Source organism: Heteronotia binoei, chromosome 19, assembly GCF_032191835.1.
Source record: "Heteronotia binoei isolate CCM8104 ecotype False Entrance Well chromosome 19, APGP_CSIRO_Hbin_v1, whole genome shotgun sequence".
NCBI lineage: Eukaryota > Metazoa > Chordata > Lepidosauria > Squamata > Gekkonidae > Heteronotia > Heteronotia binoei.
In genome coordinates, this window is record NC_083241.1 from 18,561,052 (window position 1) to 18,574,560 (window position 13,509).

General features: G+C 42.1%; 1 protein-coding gene across 1 annotated transcript in view; it reads left to right on the top strand.

Moving 5' to 3' along the window:
- MINAR1 (membrane integral NOTCH2 associated receptor 1) overlaps positions 1 to 13,461 on the top strand; it is a 31,296-nt gene extending 17,835 nt beyond the window's left edge. The window contains exons 2-3 of the mRNA XM_060259888.1: positions 10,128 to 10,382; positions 12,831 to 13,461. Of these exons, the coding sequence (XP_060115871.1) occupies positions 10,128 to 10,382; positions 12,831 to 13,028 (453 nt within the window). The 3' untranslated portion in view covers positions 13,029 to 13,461. The remainder of the gene's footprint in view (positions 1 to 10,127; positions 10,383 to 12,830) is intronic.
- Positions 13,462 to 13,509: the final 48 nt, after the last annotated feature.

Here is a 13,509-nt window from a genome sequence, read left to right on the forward strand (position 1 = left end):
TATCCCTCCTAGCGTATAACTCTTTGTAGAATTCTTGAAACACTTGCCTAATTTCTCTCGGGTTCTGCGTGACCTTTCCTTGTCTCTTAATACTTTCCACCTTTTGCTTTTCTTTCCTAGTCTTGAGATAATTAGCCAGTCTCCTAACGGAGTTTATTGAATCTCTTTGAAACTCATTTCTTACCATGGTTTGTTTTTTCCATAATGCCCTCGAATCCATAAAGTCCAAGTGTTTCCTAATTTCATCGATCTTTTTTTTCCTATCAGGGCAGAATCTAATATCTTGACTGCTCTGCAGTGCCCTAATTCCTGGAGTTTCTGTGTCTTGTTAGCATACCATTCTTTTTTTATTTCTTTCTCCTTCATCATACAATGACCTCTTAACACTGCTTTTGCTGCTTCCCACAAGATATTTGTGGCCACTGTTCCCTTATTTTCTCTAAAATATTGTTTTACTTGATTTTCCATATATTGTCTATTTTCTTTTTTTAATAAGACCATACTGTTAAATCTCCAAGTCCTTCTAATTTGTTCGTTTTTTATCACCAGTTCTATAGTTAGTGGAGCATGATCTGAGATCCATATTGGATGGGTTGTTACTTTCCTCACCTCCCAATTATTTGATTTTTTAAGAAATATATAATCTATACAAGAAGCTGTCTTGTGTCTACTTGATAAATGTGTCGGCTTTGGAACCAAGCCTAAGGCCTCATGCGCTTCTACCAAATTCCTTTTCCACCTAGCCTCCTTCTCCTTGGTCATATCTATGTTAAAGTCTCCTGCTATAATAACTTCTCCCTCTGATAATTTCTGAACTTTTTGCATAACTTTATTCAAAAATCTCCTCTGTCCTGTATTTGGGGCATATATATTTATAAGCGTTATTACTCTATTTTGAAACCTACCTTTGATAAACAAATATCTCCCTTCCCTATCACTAATGAGATCTAGTATCCTAATATCGATCCTTGTGTGTACTAAAATTGCTATTCCTCTCGTCTTAGTTCTACTTCTTGCTTCAGCCAATACTTTCCATCCTGGGTGTTTAATCAACGGTTTAATATCATCCTTTGCCTTATGTGTTTCCTGTAAATACACGATATCTATATTGTGTTGTTTTGCCATTCTTGTTAATCTATATCTTTTCAGGTCTGAACTTAGTCCGTTGACATTCAGTGAGAGCATTTTCAAAGTTTTAGCCATAATCATTCACCTCCTTTCCCTTCCCTGGCTGGATAACAAAGTCTGTTCTGCCTCTCCCCTTTCTCCCTTCCCCCCTCCCACACCCTTTCCCCCCACTCTTCCCCATCATCCCCCCTCCCCTCTTCTGGTATAGGGCTCGCTTTTGGGTTGATCTCTCCACCCTCCCTATACCTTTAGGTGGGCACACCTCCCCCCCCCTCCTGGATCTTTTATTATTTCCTTCCTTCACTTAAGACCGTGATATTCCCTCCCTCTTATTTGTGGGGTACTTCCCTTTTTTTTTTTGAACTTCCTCCTTTTCCTTGAACGTCTTATAGTCTTGTCCTCTGTCGTTTCTCCTGACGTGTAGAAGGCCCCTCCTCTGGTTCGTCGACATTAAGCTCTTCCTCTGGTTGAGTTCCTGTTTCTCCTGGGTCCAGACCCATCTTCTCCAAGAGTTTCCTTGCTTCAGCTGGGTTCCTTGCTGTGAGTCTTTTGCCTTCTTTGTAGATCACAATAGTGGCTGGGTAAGCCCATGTAAACAATATCTTGTTCTGAAAGAGTTTATCTGCAAATGGCTTCATTTGTCTTTTTTCTTCCAGTGTTTCACTGCAAAAGTCTTGTCTCACATATACCCTTTTCCCTTTAAATTCCAGTGCCCTCTTCTTCTTCAAAGCCAAAAAGACTTGCTGCTGCACTTTTTCTCTTGTGAATTTGACTATTACTGGTCTCGGAGATCCTCCTGACCTTCTAGATCTAAGCCTATGGACTCTCTCGACCTGGTCAGCATTAATCATAACACCTGTTTGCTGTTCTGAGAGCCAATTTATTATCCCGTCTTCCAAGTGTCGTGAGTCAATGTCTTCTGAAATACCATGAATGATAAGGTTTGCCCTTCTTGCTCTGTCGGAGAGGCTTTTAATCTGCCCCTTTAAATAAACTATTTCCTTCTGATTTGTTGACGCTGCCTTATCAGCTTTGTTGGCCAGCTGCCTAATATCTTGCAGATCCTTGTTTATCTGGCTAACTTCATTTTTAATTTCAGCAACAGTCTCCTCTATTTTGTTCTGAGAATGCATCATTAAAGCTTGAAACTGTGCTATCTGTTCGGAAAGCTGTTTCACTGTAGTGGCAGGCATTTTAACGGTGCTAATCACTGCCTCCGGTTCTTATCTGTTTTCCAAAATACTCTCTTTTTCTCAGTGCTAGCTGTCTTCTGAGCACGCCTTTAACTTCTTTGACTCTCTAGCTTCACTGCCAAATATTATGACCCCAAAACTTCAATATTTACTTATCTTTCGGTCCTAATCTCTTTTCTTGTCCGGAGAGGGGCGAGCCGAGGCTGCTACTCTTTAGAGCGTGCGCATTCCACCAATTTATCAGTTTTATATCTCACCATATGGGGACTGAATCCAAAAGAGATTACCTTTGTCAGCTAATCAAAATAAGAGCAAAAGTATTAAGGGTATATATATGCTTTTTTCTCTGCATGCCTTTTTTAATGTGTGTGTACTTTTATGTGTGATTAATTTTAGCTGAAGTGTAGGTGAAAAGGAATTTTGAAAAGAAAGCTATTTGAAGTCTGGACCTTAATATGCACGCAAAGTTATATTTCTTTTACTTCTATTCACTAATATACACACGCACCCACCCACCCACACACATGTATGTGGCATTTCCCCAACTGATGCTTGCCTCATTTGAACTCATGAGCACCTGCAGTCAGGTGTATATATCCTTCAAGGTCACCTTGCTTGTGGTGGTAACCTCAAATTCCAGCCCAGCCATGTTTTGTTCAAGCTGAGGCTGAGATTCCTACCTAAAGTTGTTTCAGCTTGTCATCTGGCACAGGATATAATTCTCCTCATTTTTTCTTCTCACCCACTTTGGAAGCAGAAAAGTCACTCCACACATCAGATGTGAAAACAGCATTGTTATTTTATTTGGCTAGCACAAAAGTCTTCAGACAATTACACAAGTTTTTTGTTTGTTTCTTAGGCAGCCTGAAGGGGAAGGCTGCATCAGCACAGACAGTATCCCAATGGGTGGTGTCAGCCATCCATGTGGCATATGAAAAAGCTGGTCTCCAGTGCCTTCTTGATATCCAAACGCAATCAATGCATGTCCAAGCTGTGTCTGCTGCCTTCTGGAAGGGAATGCCTCACACAGAAATTTGCTGAGCAGTGATGGGGTTGTTATCTGACACTTTTGTCTGGCATTATTCTGTGAACATGAATGCCAGGAGAGATTATGCAGTTAGCAGAGCTGTATTGCATTACCTATTCCAGTAATTCACCCCCTATTCGCAGTATGGCGGTTGTTTGTCTCCCACTGTGGGAATGCACAGAAGGCTAAAGATTACAACAGACTTGAACTAACCTGTAACCATTATTAATTGAGATGTCTTCTGTGCAAGCACACATTTCCCTCCCTCCTTCCCTGCTGTGAGTTCCTTATTTTACTCCTGGTGGTTCTGATAGACTGAAGGAAAGGTGCCCCCCTCCCTGCTGATATATGACCGTTTGAGTGGGGAAAGAACTTGGATGGCCCCCACAGGGGAGGGGCTCCCCTTTGAGTGCATTTTAGACTACTCAGTAACTATATAGAGAGACTGGTGACTGGCCTGCACAAGTGCAGTTCATTACGTGTGCCTGCACAAAGACAGCTCAATGAACAACAGTTACAGGCAGGGCTTTTTCTGTAGAAAAAGCCCAGCAGGAACTTATTTGCATATTAGGCCACACCCCATGATGCCAAGGCAGCTGGAACTGCGTTCCTCTGCATTCCTGCTCAAAAAAAGCCCTGGTTACAAGAAAGTGCAATCCTGTTTTAAAAAAATTGTTCTATTTTATTTTGTATATGATACAATTGTTTGTGGTTAAAATCATTGTCACGTTCTTTATTATTTTATTTTTGGGTACCTCTGTCGAGATTGACCCTGGTACACATAGGCCAAGGTCCTATGTTATTCTTTTCTGGAACCCTTTTAAAGCTAATTTCCCTTTCTCTAGGTCCGGTTTGGGTAATGAGAGAAGGGGCTTTGCAATAGGCTTGCCAATACCCAGGTCCCAGCGGGGGTTCTTCTGCTTTCCCAGGCTCGTTCCCACCCCCAGTCAGCTGGCCGGCGGGGGAGGGGGAAACGCTGCCCCCAAAGCCACCATGTGACTTTCCACCACTGGAGGCTTCCATCTCCAATTGGAAAGGCTTCTTCTTGGTATGGTGTGTCTGTGTTACTTTGAAGAAGTTGGCTGCAACTTGTGAGTAGAGATGCCAATCCCTCGCTTCAGAGTCGCCAGAAACCGGGGGGGGAGGGGAGAGGGAAGGAAATGTCTGCTGGGTATTTCAGTATTCCCTGTGTGGAGATGGATTCTCATAGGGTATAATGGGGAATTGATCTGGAGGTATCAGGGGCTCTGGGGGGCTGTTTTTTGAGGTAGAGGCACCAAAGTTTCTGTATAGCATCTAGTGCCTCTCCCCAAAATACCCCCCAAGGTTCAAAAAGATTGGACCAGGGGGTCCAATTCTATGAGCCCCAAAAGAAGGTGCCCATATTCTTCATTATTTCCTATGGAAGGAAGGCATTTTAAAAGGTGTGCTGTCGCTTTAAATGTGATCGCTGGAACTCACTTGGAGTTCAATTATGCTTGTCATACCCTTGCTCCTGGCTCTGCCCCCAAAGTCTCCTGGCTCCACCCCCAAAGTTCCCAGATATTTCTTGAATTGGACTTGGCAACCTTACTTTGCAAGCACCTGCTATTTAAGGATTTTTAGTGAGTGATGCTAGGAGTCAAGCAAACTATTTTTCACTGTTCCATTCTTTCTACTTGCTTAAATCTTTTCCCCTCTTTATGTTTAGTGATGAAAAGCTTTTTTACAGTCAGAGTTGTTCAACAGTGGAATCAGCTACCTAGGAAGATGGTGAGCTCCCCTTCACTGGCAGTCTTTAAGCAGCTGTTGGACAAACACTTGTAAGGGGAGCTCTAAGGTTGACCTTGCATTGAGCAGGGGGATGGACGATGGCCTATATGGCCCCTTCTGATTCTATGAACATGTGTGGATTGATAAAACCCTTCAAAAAAGCAATCTTGATGTAACTGTTGGCAGGAAGATTCCTATTGTGGGGTGTTTTACTGCATTGGTTGAAACACCACTGGAAACTATAATTGGTGCCACCATATGTTGCAACCTAGGATCAGCATTGGGGTAGTAAATAAATATCTAGTTTCTTTAAGTTAAACTAAGTGCTCGGGGCAAGATGAACTATCCAGGAGTAATAAAAGAACTTGCAGATGTAATTTCTGAGCCTCTGGCCATTATTTTTGAGAATTCCTGGGGAATAGGTAAGGTGCTAGAAGATTGGAGGTGGGCATATGTTGTCTCCATCTTCAAGAAGGGTGAAAAGGAGGATCTGGATAACTACTGACCCATCAGGTTGACCTGGAAAAGCATCAAAAGAAATCACCAGTCAGTCCTGGAACATTTAGAAAAAATGGCTGTGATTACTAAGAGCCTGCATGGGTTTCTCCAGAACAAGTCATGGCAGACTAACCTTACCTCTTTTTTTGAGAAAGTGACTACCTTGCTGGATCAGAGGGATTCTGTAAGCATAGTTTATCTTCATTTTAGTAAAGCTTTTAATAAAGTTCCACATAATAGTCTTCTTGACAAATTGGTAAAATGTTAGGTGGATCTGTAACTGGTTGACAGAGCACACCCAAAGACTGCTTGTGAATGGTTCCTCATGCTCTTGGAGAGGAGTGACAAGTGGAGTATCTCAAGGATCTGTCCTGGGACCTGTTTTGTTCAACATCTTCATAAATGATTTGGATGAAGGAATAGAAAGAAAGCTTATTAAATATGAAGATGATATTAAATTAGGAGGGGGTGCAAATACAGTAGAAGACAGAAATAGGATACAGGATGATTTTGACAGGCTGGAAAACTGGGCTAAAACCAATAAAATGAATTTTAACAGGGATCCATGTAAAATTCTGCATTTAGGAAGGAAAAATCCAGTGCATGTTTATAGGATGGGGGAGACTTATCTGGGCAGTAGTATGTGCAAAAAGGATCTAGGGGTCTTAGTGGACCATACGCTGAGCATGAGTCAACAGTGTGATGTGGTGGCTAAAAAGACAAATGCAATTTTGGGCTTTATCAACCAAAATATAGTGTCCAGATCACATGAAGTGATGGTATCACTTTACTCTGTTCTGGTAAGACCTCACCTGGAGTATTGTGTTCAGTTTTGGGCACCACATTTTAAGGGGTCCAGAGGAGGGCAACAAAGATGGTGAGGGGTCTGGAGACCATATCCTACAAAGAAAGGTTGAAGGAGCTGGGGATGTTTAGCCTGGAGAGGAGGCAACTGAGAGGTGATATGATCACCATCTTCAAGTACTTGAAGGGTGGTCATATAGAAGATGGTGTGGAATTGCTTTCTGTGGCCCCAGAAAGTAGGACCAGAACCAATGGGTTGAAATTAAATCAAAAGAATTTCCGGCTCAACATTAGGAAGCAGTTGCTGACCGTTAGAGCAGTTCCTCAGTGGAACAGGCTTCCTCGGGAGGTGGTGGGCTCCCCTTCCTTGGAGGTTTTTAAACAGAGGCTAGATGGCCATCTGACAGTAATGAAGATCCTGTGAATTTAGGAGGAGGTATTTGTGAGTTTCCTGCATTGTACAGGGGGTTGGACTAGATGACCCTGGAGGTCCCTTCCAACTATGATTTTATTCTCCTGGAGAGAAATGACAAGTGGAGGGCCTCAGGGATCTGTCCTGGGACCTGTGTTGCTCAACATATTTGTAAATGACTGGGCTGAAGGAATAGAGGAGATGGTCATTACATTTGCAGATGATAGTAAATGGGGGGGGGGGGGGTAGCAAATATAGTAGAAGACAGAGCCAAATACAGGATGATCTTGACAGGCTGGAAAACTGGGCTAAAACAAAGAAAATGAGTTTTAATGGGGATAAATGTAAAGTTCTGCATTTAAGTTAAAAAAAATCAAATGCATCATTATAGGATGGGGGAGACTTGTCTTGGTATATGCAAAAACAATCTAGGGGTCTTACTGGACTACACACTGAACAGGAGTTAGCATTGTGAAGTGGTAGCTAAAAAGGCCAATGTGATTTTGGGCTGTATCAACAAAAGTATATTGTCCAGATCACATGAAGATGGTTATTGCTTTACTCTTCTCTGGTTAGACCTCACCTAGTGTTCAGTTTTGGGCACCACAGTTTAAGAAGGCTATAGACAAGATGGAACATGTCCAGAGGAGGGCAAGATGGTGAGGGTTATGAAGACCAAGTTCTACAAGGAAAGGCTGAAGGAGCTGGGTATGTTTAGCCTGGAGAAGAGATGACTGAGTGCTAGGGTTGTCAAATCCAATTCAAGACATATCTGGGGACTTTGGGGGTGAAGCCAGAAGACATTGGGGTTGAGTCAGGAGCAAGGTTATGATAAGCATAATTGAACACCAAAGGGAGTTCTGGCCATCACATTTAAAGGGACCACACACCTTTTCTCCACACCTTCCCTCCATTGGAAATAAAGGATAGGGGCACCTTCTTTTGGGGCTCATAGAATTGGACCCCCTAGTACAATCTTTTTGAAACTTGAAGGGTATTTGAGGAGAGGCATCAGATACAATGCTACAAATTTGGTGCCTCTACCTCAAAAAACAGCCCCCCCCCCGAGCCCCAGATATCAGCTGTTCAATTCTCCATTATACCCTATGGGAATCGGTCTCCATAGGTAATAATGGAGAGCCCAGCAGATATTTTCTTCCCCCACCCCCCATCACTTTCTGATGACCCTGAAGTGGGGGGAGGACCTCCAAACTGGGGGATCCCCTGCCCCCACATGGGGATTAGAACCCAAAGAAAAACCATGACAAATAACGAATACAATCATAAATTCACTTGTAATTATTGGTATATAAACCTTCAAAGTATTTGATTGTCATGATCCATTTCAATAATTAATATTGTAAGGTAAGTACATATAATTCATTTACAAAACGCATCTAAGCACAATTACCATCAGAACAAATAATTTAAAGTGCTTAGTGCTACAAAGTGCTTGTAAGTCAAAGTGCCTGTGCAGATTTTTCTTCCAAAAGAAAAATACTAATAACTTCCAATACTAATTATTGAAATGGATCATGACAATCAAATACTTTGAAGGTTTATACACTAATAATTACAAGTGAATTTATGGTTGTATTCGTTTTTTGTCACGTTTTTTTCCTTTGGGTTCTCATCCTATTCTGTGATTCTCTCCATTGTATTTTTTGCCCACATGGGGATTGGCAGCCCTACTGAGAGTTGATGTGATCACCATCTTCAAGTACTCAAAGGGCTGTCATATAGAGCAGGGATGACCAAACTGCGGCTCAGGAGCCACATGTAGCTTTTTCACACATATTGTGTGGTTCTCAAAGCCCCCACTGCCATGTTGGTCAGCTCGGAGTAAGCATTTGTCTCTTTAAATTACCTCGCCAAGCCAGCCAGCAGCTTGGAGAATGCATTTTGCTTTCTTTCCTCCCTCCATCTATTTTTCTCCCTCCCTCCTTTCTGGCTCTCCGTCATCGGATGCTCATGTCTTGTGGCTCTCAAACATCTGATGTGTCTTCTATGTGTCTCTTACATTAAGCTAGTTTGGCCACCCTTGATATTATAGAGGATGGTGCGGAATTGTTTTCTGTGGCCCCAGGTTAGACCAGAACCAATGAATTGAAATTAAACCAGAAGAGTTTTCAACTGAACATTAGGAAGAACTTCTTGACAGAGCAGTTCCTCAGTGGAACAGACTTCCTCAGGAGGCGGTGGGCTCTCTTTCCTTGGAGTTTTTGTAACAGAGGCTAGATGGCCATCAGACAGCAATACTGATCCTGTGAATTTAGGCAGGTCATGAGTAGGAGGGCAGGAAGGGCTGCATCAGTGCTTAGCTCTTGTGGCCCTTTCTTACACACCCAGGGAAATGCTGTTTGCCACTTTGGGGTCAGGAAGCAACTTTTCTCAAGGACAGTTTGGCCAGGGATCCTGGAGGGGTTTATTTATTTTTTTATTTTTAACCATCTTCTGGGCATGGAGCAGGTGTCACTGGGTGTATGTGTGTGGGGAGGTATTTGTGAATTTCCTGCATTGTGCAAGGGGTTAGACTAGATGACCCTGGAGTCTTCCATGATTCGATGATATATATAATCAAACTATAGACTGTGTTTGGAACAAAATTGCAGCATATTCCCAATTCCATTTATCCAGAACGTATGCCATATGAAGGTAGAAATTTTGTGCTGGATCCAGAACATGGAGTTTTTCTCCATGTTCTGACATTCTAAAATAAACATTTTCAGTTAACATTGCCATACACCATGAGAGCCAGCATGGTTTAGTGGTTAAGAACTGTGGACTCTAATTTAGAGAACCAGGTTTGATTATTCAACATGAAGCCTGCTTGGTGACCTTGAACTAGTCACTGTTTCTCTCAGAACTCTCTTAACCCCACCTGCCTTTAAATGTGACTTTTGTGGGGAGAGGAAGGGAAGGCAATTGTAAGCAGCTTTGAGAATCCTTAGGGTAGAGAAAAGTAGGGTATAAAGAACAACGCCTTTTTATTTTAATACTATCTGATCACCTTTTTCCTACAAATCATTTTTCCAAGATGGGGAGTATCTCTACCTTAAGGAGGCACTGTTGCCTTAATCATTACACCAATCACTGTCCTCCTCTCAGACCTATAAGCGTGTGCGTATGCCAGAATGTGTCAAATAAATCTACTGACAATAATTAGGTAGCATGAATTTGACCTGCAGTGGCACATGTAAATCTTTGTTGTAGCCTCTTGTTCACACATGTGAAGCTCTTATCATCACGTTTTTGAGAACCAGCTCTCTGAAAGCTGCCTTCTCTCTCCAAACCTTTTTGAACCTTTTTGCAGGCAGACCGGCAGTATGAGGTCCCACAGCCACATAGGCATGCCAAACAGTCCAAAGACACATTCTTGATTGAGCAGGTCTTCAGCCCCCATCCTTACCCCACATCACTGAAGTTGCACATGAAGAACAACCCCCTCTACACGGACATGCGGCTGACTGAACTGGCTGAAGTGAAAAGAGCACAACCATCATGGACCATTGAGGAATATACCAGAAATACAGGCGAGAAAGGGAAACTTACAGCTTTGGATCTGCAAGTGAGTTGCATTCATATCCAGTTCTGGTGAGGTGTGTAAGTGAGAAATATCTTGCAAATGCAGACACACCTGTTTTGACCCATGCAGTCATGGGGGAGGGACAGATGACTGTGTGGTTGGATTTTAATGCAGAAGGCTCTAATTCTAATAAAGGGACAGCCAGCATGGTTGTCACTAGATCACCCTGGAGGTCCCTTCCAACTCTATGATTCTATGGTGTGTCAGACTAGGATCTGGGAGACCCAGGTTCAGGATGGAAGCTTGCTGAGTAACCTTGGGAAAACACTGTCCAACTTACCTTACAGGGTTGTCGTGAGGATAAAACAGAGGAGAATAATGCAAGCCTTTTTGTCCCCCTCTGGGAAGAAAGGCTGAGTATAAAGGAAGCAAATAATTCTGGCACAGAATCTATGCTTTTTGAAAAGCAAAATTTATCTGGAGAACTAGAGGTGGAAGATTGAGGGAAGTTAGTTCACAGTGGGGGATTTTCCTTTAAAAGCCCTAGTGTACATGACTCAATTCAGACCTAGATCAGGGCCTAAGAAGGAATTACCTAGTGCTGTTTTTTTCCCAATCTGAAATGACCCCATGGAGCTTTTTACCTCATTGAGATGGACAGGATAAAACCTGTATGTTTTGTCTAGTGGGGCAAACTGCAGTGCCTGCACGGGAGATGGGAGAAGAGGCATGGTCCCAATGTGAACTGCATTTTCCATGCTAGCTCTTAAAACATTCTGGGAGCTCCAGATCTGAAGCTCCCAGAGGTCTGGCCAGTACTTCTGCCAGTAGTTTTGGAGAATGTCAGAACAAACAATTGGGGCCAGATGGGGCCAGTTGTGGCTTTGGTATTCTGCCTCTCCTTTAAAAAACTCAGAGTGATGCAAGTATCTAGCAAGCATTTGAACTCTGGTCCAACTCCAACTACTGTCTGTCTGACACTCTGCAATCTCTTATATGATGCGTATAATGTTGCCCTACCTTGTGCATCATATTTAAAAAATGCAGTCCTGTTTCTTGGGTGCTACTACAGCTAGCGTACTTTTTATGTTAAAATAAACCCAAGGGGTTGAAGACACACGCATGGGGCAATGGGTACTTCTGTACTGTCTCACCCAGTAAGGGATGATTTTTTGTTTGTTTGTATTTTGTCTCAGTGATATCACTATTATCTGTGGGACCATCTCTCCCCTATATTCCACTGTGATAGCTTTGCTTCTCCGAGCAGGGTCTTTTATGGCACTACCTTGTATTCCCTGTTGTGCCTATGGAATGGCCCACTTGATGAGTAGGGATGCCAGCTGACAACTGTGTCAGGTTGAGAAAACAACACAGAGGAAAAAGGGTGAAGATATTTCTCAATATTAGCCACAGTCCCAATCCGAATCAGGCTCTGCATGTTCAATAATTGAGGAAAACCCACAACTAGTGTTTCACAGTAACACAGGGTAGGTACCCAGACCCAATCTGCATGCTCAGTAATGTGTGAATCTGGCAGTGAGATAAAATGCATCTTCTCAACAACAGCTTCGACTTACAGGGGGAATACAAACAGGCTGACATGGGAAAATACCAGCTGTTATGATATGAAGGATAGGGGAGCAGGTTCAATTGATTGCACAAAGTTAGAGGGTTGTCTTCTGGGCTAGACAGATTATTTCTCCAGCAGCAATGTTGCATCCAGTGTAATATCTAGGCTCTTACCAAGTCAGCTGAACTCCAACAAAAATAAGGAATGCATTGTCCTTCAAGACATCCACCTTCCCAACCAGTTCTTTCTTTCAGTGATTTTGAGAGCATTCCTAAGCAGGTCTACTCAGGACTATTCAATGGGGTTTACTCTTAGGAAAGTTTTATTTGGATTGCACTGTTAGTTTCAGTTTGTTCATTTTTAGCCCTTTAACCACAGCAGTCTGGCAGAGATTCGTATGCCAGCCTCCAAGTGGAACCTGGAGATCTCCAGAATTACTACTGATCAATTCCTCTGTAGAAAATGGCAGCTTTTGAGGGTAGACTATCTGGCATCATATTCAGTGAGATCTTTCCCAACCCAAACACCACTTTCCTCAAGCTCCACCTGGAAATCTCCAGGTATTGCCTAACCTGGAGTTAGCAACCTTAGTGATTTAGGTCTTCTATAGTATCTCCACGAGATACTGATGACAACCAACTCCTCCAAATTACTGTATTTTATTCCTTCATCCTTCAAGAGAGCTATAATTAGGCATACAATCCAGCCAAATTTCAATTGAAGCCTTTAACATGCTTAACAGCTTGAGCCTAAGTAGATTTATACCCTTCTAAGCCAGTTGCCTTTAAGGGTCTTAGAAAGATACGACTCTGTTTTGGATTGCACTGTAACTTTGCAAGTGGATCCAACCTTTCATTTGTAAATTACATGTATTCTGGTTTAATTTTTTTTTAATTAATAAAGGATTTCCTCTATTTCAGACTCAAGAATCTTTAAATCCCAACAATCTGGAATACTGGATGGAGGACATCTATACACCGGGCTACGATTCATTATTGAAACGTAAAGAAGCTGAATTTAGAAGAGCGAAAGCTTGCAAAATAGCGGCATTGATTGCAGCTGCTACTTGTACTGTTATCCTAGTCATTGTTGTTCCTATATGTACTATGAAATCATGAATTTCAAGAATGGATGAAGGCATCCCAAACCTGTATAAAATATTACTTCAGATATCCCTTCAGTATTTTAACCTCTTTGTAGCAAAGTAGTAACAGTTGGCTGGGAAGGATGTGATGAGAGATCCCACATGTAAAAAACTTTTTTTCTGTTTTTTTTTTTTAAGAGTGTTCTTTGAAAATAGCAAAACAGCCAACAGACTTATCAGTAGCTTGGTTTCATTTTGGTACCAATTGATCATTTTCCTTTTCATCCTTTTAAGAGGAGATATTTTACCAAATTGGAAATCAATTAAGAAATTAACTCCCGTACTCTATTCCAGCAGAAATTTTATACTGAAATTGAACAGCAGCTGAGTAACTGGCCTGTACAAGATACACAGCAAGAAGCAATGTTATCTTTCTCCAAAATGTGAAAAACCTTGAATGTATTGTATTTTGGTTGTGTTTCTTTGTTTTCTGGTTTGGAAGCAGACTGTGTTGC